The following is a 13,781-nucleotide window of genomic DNA, read 5'->3' on the forward strand; positions in this document are numbered from 1 at the left end:
AAGATACAAACTATGGGATTCGACGTGGAAACAGAGTACTCAACTACCTGACACCCTATCTCTGTCTTTTTTTTTCGAGCTTAAGATTGGCAACGTAAAATAAACTTACACACAAAATTACAGGTAACTTGACAATATTATTTGTCTAGAACTAGGAACATCTTACCAAAGACACCCGAAAACGTGGAACGTGTAATGCTGGTTCATTTTATATATCTGAAAACTTCTCGTTATTTTGGATCATGCTGTCTGAATTTAGGAGTATAATTAAAAGATAATTAGGGAACATCATGGGCCTGCATTTCTTCATTGTACATGTTTGAATTCTTCATTCCCATCGACAGAGAAGCCACTGCCTCTCCGACGGACAAGTAAAGCATGAATTCTTCGTCTCCGTTATTCACCTTCTGCATTTTGTCCATCACCTCCGCCAGTGGATTTACCAGCACCAGCTGTAATTATTTCATTATTTACTGTCAAATTTACGGTACCTAAGATCCAAACCAAGAACAACGTATATGTAGACATGAAATTAACCAACTTACCTTAATCCCCTTCTTTCGGATTGATTTCCTTATATCTTCGAAAAGTGTGATCCCAGTTGTGTCGATTGTGCTCACAGCTGAAAAAAAAAAAAAAAAGACACAAAGGAGCCGTTTTAACTGCCGGCTTAGTAAAATATGAGATACCCAATTGGCGGGAAGAACCTTCATGCAACAGGTATGTCACTGCATCGACATTTCAAGCTAATAACGCACTGCCAAGTTGAAAAGTTAAAGCGCACTAGAGTGCGTGATTGGTTTGGAATGTTGTGACATCCCGGCGATGTAAGCTTGTCTTTGAAAGAGGAGGGAATTGATGCTCAAGATTAGCAAACTTTACCTGACATATCTACAACAACAAATCTAATGTTTGAAACCTTGTTCCCGTCACCTTCTTCTTCTATCCATCTCAAAATCCGTTCATTGAGATAAGTGGTGTTGGCAAAGTTGATGGCAGCTTCGATGAGTATGATTAGGAAACCAGGCACACTCACTGCCGATTCGTTGTACTGGTGCAGGTCTCTGAATACGTCCGTTCCCGGTATGTTTCCCAACACCACCGTCCTCGGCCTCGTCACTTGCAGCAAAACCTTGAAAACCGATATCCCAACCTGTTCATGTCGTCAAATTACCTATCATTAGGGTTACATCGGAAAATATGCGCAAACCAAACCGGCAACAAACTTTATATAAAAGAAATATATTCGAAGGGACGCTAAACACACAATAGCTGCGCACTAAAACTGCGGTTTACATGCGGCTTATAGTCTCTTTAGCGTCTTTTCTTATAACCAGTTCTTAAAAAAATAATTACGGTTTATCGTTTGTTTAGTTACCGCTATGGCGAGGCCTTGTTGGACAGAGAGAAAGATGACTCCCAAGAAGGCACAGATCAAGACTAGGAAGTCATATTTGTCGATCTTCCATATGTGGTAAGCAGCTGGGACATCAATGAGGCCGACCACAGCAGTCACGATAATTGCACCCAGAATTACATTGGGAGTGTAATGGAACAGAGGCATCAGAAACAGCAGTGTCACCATAACTGTCAGCGACATTACTATGTTCGACATTGCTGTCTTTGCTCCAGCATTGTGATTCACCGCTGACCTTGAGAATGATCCTGAAATCCATCATCAAAATAAAAACGTTGTTATCAAATTCTAGGGTTTTCTACTCTGGACCGAAGCATAGTACGCATCGAGATTTTTGGTCGTTGGATCCGTAGGTTTTGATATTTGACCGCACATCTAGCCGTTCATTCACTTAATAATCTATGCTATGGGTCAGTCTATTCTAGAATTTTTGTAAATGGAAAGAAGATTGCTATTTAGACTCTCTCGAAAGCAAGACTCACTTAAGCTTGCTGACACTTGTAATTTTTGCCATAAAACTCACGTTGTAGTTTTCGACCTAATATAACACAATGAAGATAAAATATTACGAGTATTAACAAGTCCAAGTGCACTTGTTTTCGAGAGAGTCTGAATAGCGTCTTTCAGTTGGATATTATTAATTTGTGATCTATAATCAATGAATGTGAACCTGTTGTAATATAGCAGGAAGTGGTGGAGCCAACAACGTTCATGATTCCAATTGCTATCATCTCCTTGTTTCCATCCACTCTGTATTCTCTTATATTAGCAAAAGTTCTTCCTACTGCAATACCTTCCTACAAATTTGATGCAAAAATCAATCAGTCAAACCAATCAAAACCGTAAAAAATGTATCCATACATTTTGTTGATCACAATGATATCGACACAGTACCGATGATACAGAGGTTTTAACTTACAGTAAGGGCAATAATGCCAGTGATAATCCCAGTCTTGATTGCAAGTGCAAGGTGGGATCCATGGAAAACCAACATGTTCCATGATGGTGGGTTTAGTCCTTTCTCTAATTCTCCAATCTGCCAATACATAAAAATTCAAGAAAATGAACATCTTAGAATTTGGTATGGGTCCAGATATGGATGGTGGAGTGTGGGTCCGAGCAAGCAAACAACTTACCACACTGATGCCATGGCGATCGGCTTTGAATGCAAAGACAATCACAGTGGAAATGATCACAGACACCAGAGGGGCTCCAGCTGAGACCCAGAACAGCTTTGGCTTCTTTATGCTCTGCATTCCATGCCACGCAACACAATGTGAAGGTTAATTAAATTTGTCAGTTTTTCTACTCGAGACGGACTTACATGTACCAGAGACACCGCCACGGTGACATCCGAATACAAGAATTTGAATAAAGTATTTGTTTGCAAATTGCAGTGGTGTGTGACCATTTGATCAACTGAAATCATAGTGGAGTGGGTAAAATAACGCACACCAATCCAATATCATCATAAAACACATTTGAAAATCGCATCATTGACTTTGAAGTTTGAACTGTTATAACGGGTTTAGTTTCAATGTTAATGTTTTAACCGTTAAATTTGATTTTCACAACTTTTAAATATTTTATTTTTAATTTCGATTATTCATTTTCTATCTCACTTAATGCTATGTATCAATGAAGAGAAAATGTTGTTATAACGATGATGAATCGATGTTAATGATTTAGTTAATCAAGTTAACATTATGCATGGTGAAAATCAGAGATGTCACGGTAGCGATGCGCAAGGGAATAATATGTTGTCATGCCAATTTAAAATTTTTTAACATGACAATATGTGATTAATTGTGATACTACCAACCAAATATCCGAGAAGAAGACAAGTTTTAAGACAAAAGTGGAAGGGAGAACATACAACGTGTCTTGCGATTAGGAGCAGCACAAGGAAGCAAACGCCCATTAAAATGGTTTGCCATGACCACTGAACAAAAAAGCACCCAAATTATTAGTTCAAGAACAGAAGAAAATGACACATAATATGATTAATATACAGAAAATGTATATAGGAAGATGAAATTTTAGAACATTTTTTGCAAAACACATGATATAGTGATTGATGATTGAGCTCGTATTTAAAAAATGAATTTAATCATTAATCATCACATCGTGTAATTTATAAAAATGGTCAAAAAAATTGGTCGCTCTGTAGTTAGTATTACCAGGAAAGCTAAACACTTTATTCAGAGTAATCACTGTTTAACTGAAATTAATTACCTCCTTTCTTTCATGAAAAACAGAGCTAAGAACAGGGATGATTGCCATTTTCTTGGTGAAATGTGTGATTCCAAGGAGACTCTTAAGCTGTTGCAGAGAGACTATCACAGCAGCTCCGGCCATGAAACCAAGTAGAGTAGCCTTTGAAAGAAAATCGATTATAAATCCAAGCCTGCACACATCAATCTTGAATCATTTTCGGGTTCTCGGAAACAAAAAATACAAAACCATAGCAGTTCAGTTGGTTAAGAGCATTCAACCCCTGACTCGAAACTTTCGGGTTTGATTCCCCCTCCCCAGTATCGATTGTCTCAAAAATTAGGAGGGGGATTAATTACCTTAATAAACCTAGGGAAGCTTGGAGGATGCCACTAAAGAAGGTTGAAGTGAAGGCAAGTTGGAGGAACAAGTAGGGTTCTTTGGTGGGAGATACTTCTTGCATGAGCATCGATCCCATGATTAGGGAAGCAATGGAAACAGGTCCTACTGCAAGATCCTTTGAGCTTCCAAGGACAGCATACAGCAAAGGAGGAACGAAGCTGGAATCTACAAATTCCATCACAACAATTTACAAATGCAACAGAAGTAACAAATGTGAGAAGGGGTAAAGAAACTTCAGTCGATACGTATGAATATGCAAAGAAATACCAGAAATAAATTACTCACAGAGACCCACAATCGGAGGTAGATTCGCAAGCTTAGCATAACTGATTCCCTGAAGAAAAAGGAAAAAAAAAAAGGGTTGTTGATGAGGCGATATTATGTTTTTATGAATTAATTTAATTTTCAGGAAAACAATTCAAACTCGGATACGAGGAGCTAACGCACTGTATTAGCCAAATGGACTAAGACGCCATTCAGGCCAATCGGCCTGAGACATTGCCTTGGCCTACTAGGCTAACAGACTGACCAGACAAACCGACTTAAGACACTGACCTCGCCGAACGGCTTAAACATTGTCCTGACCAACAGGCCTAAGCAAATGTACCCGAACCAGCTTTGTGTCCTGGTCAACTAGCCTAACACATATACGTTGAAATCAAAAGTAAAAGTAAATATTAAGTTCTAATAACTGAAGTACCTGAGGGATGGCTAAACTGGCGATGGTGACACCAGAAATGATGTCCTGATTTGAGGAGCTTGAAGCTGTAATTGGGGCCCCACTCAAGGATTGGAAAGACATACTGAGCTCCAAGAATCCATTTTTTCTTTGGTGGCTGACCTTTGAATTGGTAAAGAGGGTCATCTGGAAAGAATGTTTCTTTGAGCTTGGCCAGCAGCTTACGAAAAGTGCTTCTGTAAGGCGGGGCAACTACTTTGTGCAACTCCATCCCCATTGGGATTTCCATGCAGTGATGGTGCTGCTGCTGCTGCATGTCCGTGGTGGACTGCTGCTCCTGGATGTTAATCCTTGTGGGAGAGCAGCAATCCTCTCTTTTATCATGGGAGACTTCTCCCATCAATCAACTTTCTCCAAAGGACCGCTATAAAACAAATTACTACTACCAGCCCCCACAACTCTTTGTAATTACTGCTGATGACAAGACACTCATGATGTTTAATTATCTCTAATTAATCACTCACCTATCTCTAAGCACTCACTACCTGCACATATATGTACATTTAAGCTAGGCTAGTGGGTGGTCAAAGAATAAAAAAGAGAAAAAAAAGGGGGAATCTGCAAAAAGAATCGAGGAGGAAGGAGATGAAAAAAAGGAAAGCTTACAAGTAGAAAATATTGCTGAAAGGTACTAGACCTGATGATTGAAAGGCAAATACCTCTCACTGCCCATTACCCATATATCTATCCATCTGTATATATGTATATATGCACAAGTGCTTTAATTTTGAAGGGAAAAAGATTGATGGACATTGAAGAACTTCACATAACGGAGTGTGCCATGCAAATTTAGGGTTGGGACTGATTGGCTGAGGAAGATGATCGACAAAAAGAATATTCTGAGGGATATTCTCTGTGATCTTGAATATGATCAGTTTGTAGAAATAATTATGGGGTGGAAGACGAAAGTGTGTTAATAACTGTGCACATTTGTCCAAAACTGTTTATGAATTTTATGTGGACGGTTGCAGCAGCTGCTGGCCATGTTAAATGCAGACACAGAAGTTACAAACTTTCAAATCTTTCAAAGAGAGAGAGGAGAAGAAGAGAGTCGGGGTTGCTGTACGTATATATAAATATATATGCAGATATATACATTATATTTATATCACTTCATCTATTGTTCGGTTTAGGTCGGTTGCTTGTTCTAATCAGGATTAGCAGCCTATTATTCTCAAATTGTTTGGCTTTGCATTAACTTTCAGGTTCGTGTGGTTTTCTAATCTACTTTACGGAGAGAGAAATCCGACTGCAGCCTAACTTATGCAGAGTGGGATTTCAAATCGAATGCAGAAAGAATAATGACCTAACTGACTTTACTAAACCCAATTACGTTATTTTGTCTTTAACTTAATTTCGGGTAAATAAGCACGATCAAGAACATGGTTCCAGTTATGACGTGCAACAATATGATGCCAAAAACTCCATATTCGTCTCTTCTGCCAAAAAAAAGAATTCAATACTTTCTGTCAGATTTATTCCATTTTCTTTTATCCAAAAGTAAGGTCTATCTTTAAGTAAAAACATCAATCACCTTTAGTTTCATTCCGACTAACTTTAAGACAGATATTTGCTAGAACTTTGGAATGTAATTAAGGATATTCAGGTAAGTGAGCGGTTTAAATATTTGTTTCGATAAGTGAATAGTTTAACTGTAAACTACAGTCAACAGCTATGAGATTTCCCATTTGTTTCAACAAGTGAATAGTTTAACTGTAAACTACAGTCAACAGCTATGAGATTTCCACTGAAAACACAGACCTGCAAGAGCCAACTTAATTTGTGCTCGAAAGAAACCATAGGAGATGAGGACAACATCACGTGTTTTTTGGTCGAGACTAGCAAAATGTATGTGTATATACATCTAACATCCTATGGTACTAATTAAAAGTGATGTGGAGTTCAATCAATAGATGATTTGAATAATGACATAGATTGTAAATAATCGTAAGTAAATAAAATCTGCAAACCGTGAGAAGGAGGGAGGAAGACCTTGCTTTCGTGATTGCCCTAGAACAACCAAATTTGGCTTTAAGTCTTCGTGACAATTGGACCAAAGAAATAAAAAGTGATAATTACAACTTAAGAAGTATGTAAATTTAAGATATCAAAGTTTTACCATAACCTAATTCATCACCCAAAGATACTAGCTAAGTTGAAGACTTAGGATTTTAATACTGTTTACTTAGCAAAAGATTCACGAGATTGAGTGATAGCTAGCTTGGTATTATATGTGTGCTTCAAAACTTTGTATGAATAGAATCAAAGTAGCGCATAATAAAGGCGTTGAAATCTTGTTTGTCATGACTTTGGGATTAGGATTTTGATGAACGAGTCATATTCTTGTAATTATTTTTTGATGATGCTCTTGCAATTTAATAGTTAAAACCATAAGCACTTCTATAACTAATTCCTACTCTTAAGTGATTTTTTTTTTTTTCTTAAGTTTCATTGCATACATATTAATCAAATAGCATCTATGGCAGAGAGGATTTTAGACCTATGGAGATTGGAATATAAGGCACATAATTTTATTTGCCCCTTCCAAAAGAAAATAAAATTTATTTGCCATTTTATAAAAATTTGCATGGATTTGCTAGAAGGAATATTTATGGAGGATGAGCCAAAATATAATTATATAATAATATATGTGGTTGAATCTACCTGATTGTTTTGAGACTGTGCCTTGTTCTTTGCATCTATTACGGAAAATTATTGTTTGCTACATTGGCACGATGTGAAATAGTACTAGGAATTCATTCAAATTATAACGGAAAAACTTTTCAAGTTGGTTATAATGTGTTTGTATAGTTGGTGTAGCATTTTTTTTTCTTTTTAGCACATCTGTAAGAAATGTTTTATTCAAAATTGAGGACCTTACCCGAAAGTATAGTTCATTTAACCAAGAAGAAACATTGACAAGAGCACTAACTAATAATTCCCTAGCTATTATCCAGACTTAATCTGGTTTATTAAGATTTTCCAACAACCCTAAAAGAAAATACTTTCTTCATTTCTTTCAATAATTACGAATCTCAAAAGACTCTCCCTCCCGAAAAGTATAAAAGAATTCCCAACAACAACACCAATCTAAAATCTAAATTAAAAAAATAAAAAATATTAATTAGTTAAAACACGGGACAATTATCAGAAGAAAAAAGCAGGGTTCTAGAACCACGTACCAAAATTCATCCTCCTCAGGTTGGATGCAATTCGCCTTCCAATGCTAGTAATCTACAATCTGCTTAAGCAGTTGTTGAATTCTCCATTAAAATACGAGGAACTAATTCCAACTCAGGAATCATCCTCTATATCTTGTCGGTACAGAGGCAGATTAATTAGTTTTCCAAAGAAAACCAGGAAGTATTATACGAGGAACTCTGAAACTAGATGCAGGGAAACGTCCAGATAATCAAACCCTAGAGAAATAAAGAATCATCAAAACCTTGTTGCTTCCAAAGAAAACCAGGAAGTACTATACCATCAAGGCATTAAAAATACGAAATCTAACAAAATCCAAAAATCTAAAACAATTAGAATATATGAAGAAACCAAAAGAAGGGTAAGGTTTTAGAAATATCAAAAATATCCAATCAAATAAATTTCTGAACCAAAAATAGAAAATTCCAAAATTTAGGGTTGAAGCAAGCTTCGGCTCAGAACCCGTAGTTATATGTATGGCTTGAAAAATTAGCTCAACATTTACCGCATAATTTTTAATTAATTAACTTCCGTTTTTACAGGTTATGGGGCTACGAAATGCCAATGAACAAAGGCAACCCGACCACTGAAATATTCAGAATACCAAAGACACCTTTGCAAATTAGGGTTTAGTTGAAAGAGAAAAGTAGGACCTTTCGAAAATTTATGGGAGATTCAAGTGGCACTAAACTCAGAGAATAATGTTGGATTTTTCCTTAAACATTGAAACCCTACTTTTTCATCATAGCCAAAAACTTTGAATCATCTAAAGAAGACTTGGCAAAAAAAAAAATGGTAAGTGAATGTACGACATAAAGTGGAGATGGATTCTGAACTAGCAAACCTAGCTTTTCCATGGGTCTCCCCTCTATTAATGTTCTTAATCAGTACCGATCGAGTACTAACGCCAAAGTTGGATTGTTCGTTTTAGGTTATTTGTAAGCTACTCATAGATGATAAAGTTAGATTTGACTTATATGAACAACGACAATGTTTAATATGTTAGTAAATTATCGTTATATATGAATTCACATTCCTTTTTACTTATCACACAGCTCCTGTTAATTTATGTTATTTGATTATTTTTAATTCATTGATTTAACGGCCGAAAATAAAGAGAGATGTGTGAAAGGTAAAATAATATAAGAAAATCAACAACACAAAATAGATATATAGTTAAAAAATCAGCAGCAACATCCAAATACCCTCCATTTGAAAAAAAATAAAAATTAAATGGGTATGGAATAAATCCTTAACATCACGTTTTGGAGAACATTTAATTAAAACAACAATTTTCAAACTGTTGTAGAGAAAAATAATTTGAGAGGGAATGAAGGAATTCTTACTAAAGACACCAACAAAAAAAATTAAATTAAAAACGACAATAAAGAAAATAATACGTGGACGGCAGGATTCGAACCTGCGCGGGCAGAGCCCACATGATTTCTAGTCATGCCCGATAACCACTCCGGCACGTCCACTTGATATTCAGACTGTTTTATTTTTCTTATTTGACTAATCACTTTCAAAGTGTTCTCCACAAAAAAAAAAAAAAAAAAAATCACTTTCAAAGTGGTGCAAAAGGTAGATTCCGGTACATGAGAGGACCCACATACACCTTAAAAGAAAGTGCAGGATCTTCTGATAAGAGAAATATATTAGTGAGTCGGAAGTACGGTTCGGTATACTAAGTGTCATAATATAAGTGGTTATAAATATATTTTTTATGTATCCATTCACTTGTATTATATCACTTAATGTATCGACTGTATTCTCAACATGTTGAAAGATCTCTCTTGTAATAAAGCAGCACATAGTGGTGCGAAGGTGACATACCTATATATTGGCTTTGGGATAAAATTCTAATTTTATCTTTCTTAAACGAGGAAAGTTTTAGGTGCATGCTAAACTAGTTGATCATTACAATATGTTTGTCGTCTTGTATTTAAGTTTGGAGTCTTGCATTAGATATATTGTCTTTTAAGTGTCTTATATTCATTCATTGATATTTTTTTTTCAAATTCTTCAACGTGCACTCAACTGATAAAGTAAGCCGTTGATGTCATAAATTGATGTATTGCAGGATTCTCACATCATCAGTCAAACCATTGAAGGAGATGGATCAACATGGAAACCGAGTGGATTCCACGCATAAAAATTTTCAATCAGGAAATCATGATCATGCTTTAGTTCATCAAACACACCATATGGTTCTCCTACCATATTATTCAATGCCCTTCGGTGATCTTGTGCTAAGCCAGTTCTTAGCCAACCCTAGCATTATTAGCCATAAGAAGCTTCAGAAACCACGAGTCACCTAAGTTATTGGAACACGTACAATTGAAAGTGAATGACCTCACAAGTCATTACAGTGGATGATGATTAGTTTGATTACGTATTTGTCATAAGGACACAGTTTAATCCAATTCCAGCTGGAGAATCCAAAACCCTAAACGCGGATAACAAGCGCATAAAACCTAAACTCGTCGCTACCTATAAAGTTTCTTCTTATCCTGTTATAACAGGATATATTCAAGATTATATTCCTTAATGTATACATTTTTACAGTGGTAGAGTGTTGATAATGAAACGCATGATCAGAGAGTAAATGTGAAGCTTAAAAATCTAAAGGCCTTTGCTTAAGTATGTCCAATACAAAGTATATGGAGTGCAATTTCAGCAAGAATGGGGGTCAAAATGGTAGAGGTGAGGATTAATTGGAGATCAGGAAGTACCAAAGAGTGAGCACTTTTGCTATATTGGATATATCGTACAAAAGAAGGGAATTGGAGATCTCAGCTATAAAATACAAGTTGGATGAATGAAGAGAAAGAGCGCATCGGGTGTTGTGACCGACGTATGCCACTAAAGTTCAAGATGAAATTTTATAAGACGTCAAAAGGCTAGACATAATGTTGAGCAGTCAAGCGTCAACATGTGCAAAAAATGAGGTAGTGAAGATGAAAATGCTTCATTAGATGTGTGGGCACACGAGAAAGGACATGATTAAGAATGAGGATATCCAAGGTAAAGTAGGAGTGACCACAATTGAAGATAAGATAAACGAAAATCAGGTAAGGTGATTTGGACATGTGAACCAAAGACCTATAAATGCTTTGGTTAGATGATGTGATTATGAGATAGAGGCTCAAGGCAAAACGGATAGGGAAGACCTAGGAAGACTTGGAAACAGATTCTAAGAAAAGATATGGTACTTGAAACTAATGGAAGACTTGACGGAAAATTGAGCATAATGACATTCTAGGATTCATACAATGTACCCTATTTAGTAAGATAAAACTTTGTTGTTGTAATTGTTGTCGTTTTATAATGGACCATAAGTGCAACTTAAATATAAGATGGAAAATACGGATATCTAACAAGTTCCACTTAAATTTGCTTTTGAAAGGTTATGAATGACATTGCTTGTGATGAAGTCGTGTTAAGTTGGGTCTTATCTTTGCTAGAGTGCTTTGACTGTTTAAAACCCTAAATTATCATGTCCAGCTCTCTCTGGCAATGGTGGGTTCGGCTTTCTATTTCATTAAAGCAATGTTGAATGGTTCATGTTCATCCATATCCCCTTTGAACAATATAAATACAAACTGTACACGCAACTCATCCCAAACATTCTGATCGGGGTGGAGAACAATAAATAAAGCTAAGGATCTGCATGAAAATCATAAGCACCACACTCCACACACTGAAAAAAAGTTGCATGTCTTTGCAAGATAACAAAGCATCGATCAAATTTTCTGGAAAGATGGGATCGTCCTAAAAAGCAAATATATGTGCTCCTTCCCTTTCAGTGGGAACCGCCGAACCCTATCACGTATGCATGGAGGTGGCATGGCCAATGACCAATGGGATTGCAGAATGCTTATGGGGACCTAATGTACGTCAACCATTATACAGTCATAAAGTTTATGGTCCTTTATATATTTTTTGTTTTGGCACAAAACAAATAAGTGGTGGAAAAGTTTACATGCATGAAGTACTTTTTGCTGCAGATTGATCGAAGTGACCATGAGCATTAGGTGTGGCCTGGAATTCTTGTGTCGGTCAGGTCGTCAGGTTGTCATGACATGTGCTGCTGTGCATGATAATGTTGATTAACTTTAGTTGCTTGTCAAGCCTAATTGAGGTATCTTTTTCCATGGAATAGACTCAAAAGTTCCTCACATTGCTTTCTAATAAAGGCACCATGATCGACTCTTCCACGTAATGCTTATAGTTATATGTTCTTCGATTCCCAAACGGGTTTTTAATGGGGAATTTCGGATGGTGAATGGAGGAATGAGATTATGCGAGGATAAGGATGGGGAGGGCAAACCCGATCACATACCTATAACTTAAACGTTCAGTTTAAGAACGAGACAATGAGAATTGGCCACAATACTTACATATATTTAATATAATAATCATCTAACGATTAATTATAATTTATGTGAATATTATGTATTAATACAATCACTATCTGACTGCTGAGATGATGATTATAATAAATATATACAAATCCGATACTTTTGTTGGATACAACCAAAATATAAGAGATATGTATCAAATTTTATGGGTTCCGTTTCCGTAACATACAGGGGCTTGTTTGGTGAGTCGGACTGGACCCTACTTATCCAATTAAAACGAACATGGGTCTTAACTTTTGTTTGTGGGCTTACGGATGACTCGGACAAAACCCTAAATTCCAAAGTAACTCGAACTCGTGAACCTGAATTTTGTTTAAAAATTTGGTTTCCTTCAAACACTGAAACAAGGCTCAGATCTCCATCTAAGATTTTAATCAACCAAACTCAAAAGTACGAACAAGGCCTAAAAGTATTGGGCTATGTTCATTACCAAAAAAGGCCTAAGCATTGGACTATTTACATTACTAAACAAAGGCCCGATCTCCAATGTCAGACCCAGACCCACAGCACCGTACGCCTAAAACCCCAAAAACCCTAAGACCTAGAACCTTCCACGATCCCCTCGAACTTGATCAACAAGCAGTCCCCTCCTCTCCAAATCCTCACATTTTAAACCATCAGCAATCGTCATCTTCCCCCAAAACCCTAAGCCAGTAGCTCCACTGTTTTCAGAAACAGACACCCAAATGGCGAGGCGTTTGATTCCAACTCTCAACCGCGTCCTGATCGAGAAAATCATCCCGCCCTCCAAAACCACCGCCGGCATTCTCCTCCCCGAGTCCTCCACCAAGTAAATTTCATGATATCATCTTCTTGCTTGGTATAAATGTATTGAGGGTTTAGGGTTTTATCTTGATTTGAATTTTAACGGTTTTGATTGGTCCAATCGGCGCAGCTAAACTCAGGGAAGGTGGTTGCTGTGGGACCAGGAGCCAAGGACAAGGCCGGGAATCTGATTCCGGTGGCCGTGAAGGAAGGCGATACAGTTCTTTTGCCCGAGTATGGCGGCACCCAAGTGAAGCTTGGTGACAAAGAGTACGTCTCTTGTGCTAATTTCTGCCCTGTTTGTGTAATTTAGTGCATTAGGGTTCTGAGATTTATGATTTTTTGTTTGGGTTTTTGGTTGGTTGGTTGTTTTGCAGGTTCCATTTATACAGGGACGAAGACATCTTGGGCACTCTCCACGATTGAGTCATCGGAAAACTTGAGGGTCAGATGTAGCTGATGAAACAGTGGATAGGGAAGTTCTAATGGGATGTTAGTTTTCCTTTTAATGAACTAATTTGGATCTATTTATTTTTCCATCTTCTGTTTGGATTGGGTTTTCGGCACTGGAAATTATGAGCTAAATTTCGTTTTGAAACGGTAGAGACAATTTATATCA

At 36.9% G+C, this 13,781-nt stretch overlaps 2 protein-coding genes and 1 non-coding gene across 3 annotated transcripts; 1 reads left to right on the top strand and 2 right to left on the bottom strand.

The window, feature by feature from the left end:
• Positions 1 to 184: 184 nt before the first annotated feature.
• On the bottom strand, positions 185 to 5,852 carry LOC103943013 (probable sulfate transporter 3.3). The gene is given in 13 exon segments (XM_009353199.3): positions 185 to 452; positions 546 to 622; positions 883 to 1,153; positions 1,379 to 1,665; positions 2,088 to 2,214; positions 2,337 to 2,453; positions 2,554 to 2,667; positions 3,294 to 3,359; positions 3,653 to 3,824; positions 3,991 to 4,198; positions 4,319 to 4,367; positions 4,734 to 4,778; positions 4,780 to 5,852. Coding segments are annotated over 13 exon segments (2,040 nt in total). The 5' UTR covers positions 5,113 to 5,852; the 3' UTR covers positions 185 to 278.
• Positions 5,853 to 9,372: 3,520 nt separating this feature from the next.
• TRNAS-AGA lies at positions 9,373 to 9,454 on the bottom strand. The gene has a single exon. It is a non-coding gene; the product is annotated as a tRNA-Ser (tRNA).
• Positions 9,455 to 12,936: 3,482 nt separating this feature from the next.
• Positions 12,937 to 13,781, top strand: LOC103943018 (10 kDa chaperonin, mitochondrial). Its single transcript, XM_048584766.1, has 3 exons — positions 12,937 to 13,186; positions 13,291 to 13,432; positions 13,540 to 13,781. Exons 1-3 carry the CDS (start codon positions 13,084 to 13,086, stop codon positions 13,586 to 13,588), a joined length of 294 nt encoding a protein of 97 aa, XP_048440723.1. The 5' UTR covers positions 12,937 to 13,083; the 3' UTR covers positions 13,589 to 13,781.

This window comes from the organism of the source record quoted next, unplaced genomic scaffold (assembly GCF_019419815.1).
Source record: "Pyrus x bretschneideri cultivar Hongxiangsu unplaced genomic scaffold, Pyrus_bretschneideri_v1 Contig22, whole genome shotgun sequence".
NCBI classification, from domain to species: domain Eukaryota; kingdom Viridiplantae; phylum Streptophyta; class Magnoliopsida; order Rosales; family Rosaceae; genus Pyrus; species Pyrus x bretschneideri.

Bases quoted from the DNA above. Each gene is read 5' to 3' on its own strand.
- LOC103943018 (XM_048584766.1), top strand. From the start codon at position 13,084: ATGGCGAGGCGTTTGATTCCAACTCTCAACCGCGTCCTGATCGAGAAA. The intron at 13,187-13,290 runs AGTAAATTTCAT...TCCAATCGGCGC, and splicing joins CCTCCCCGAGTCCTCCACCA to AGCTAAACTCAGGGAAGGTG. The intron at 13,433-13,539 runs GTACGTCTCTTG...GTTGTTTTGCAG, and splicing joins GTGAAGCTTGGTGACAAAGA to GTTCCATTTATACAGGGACG.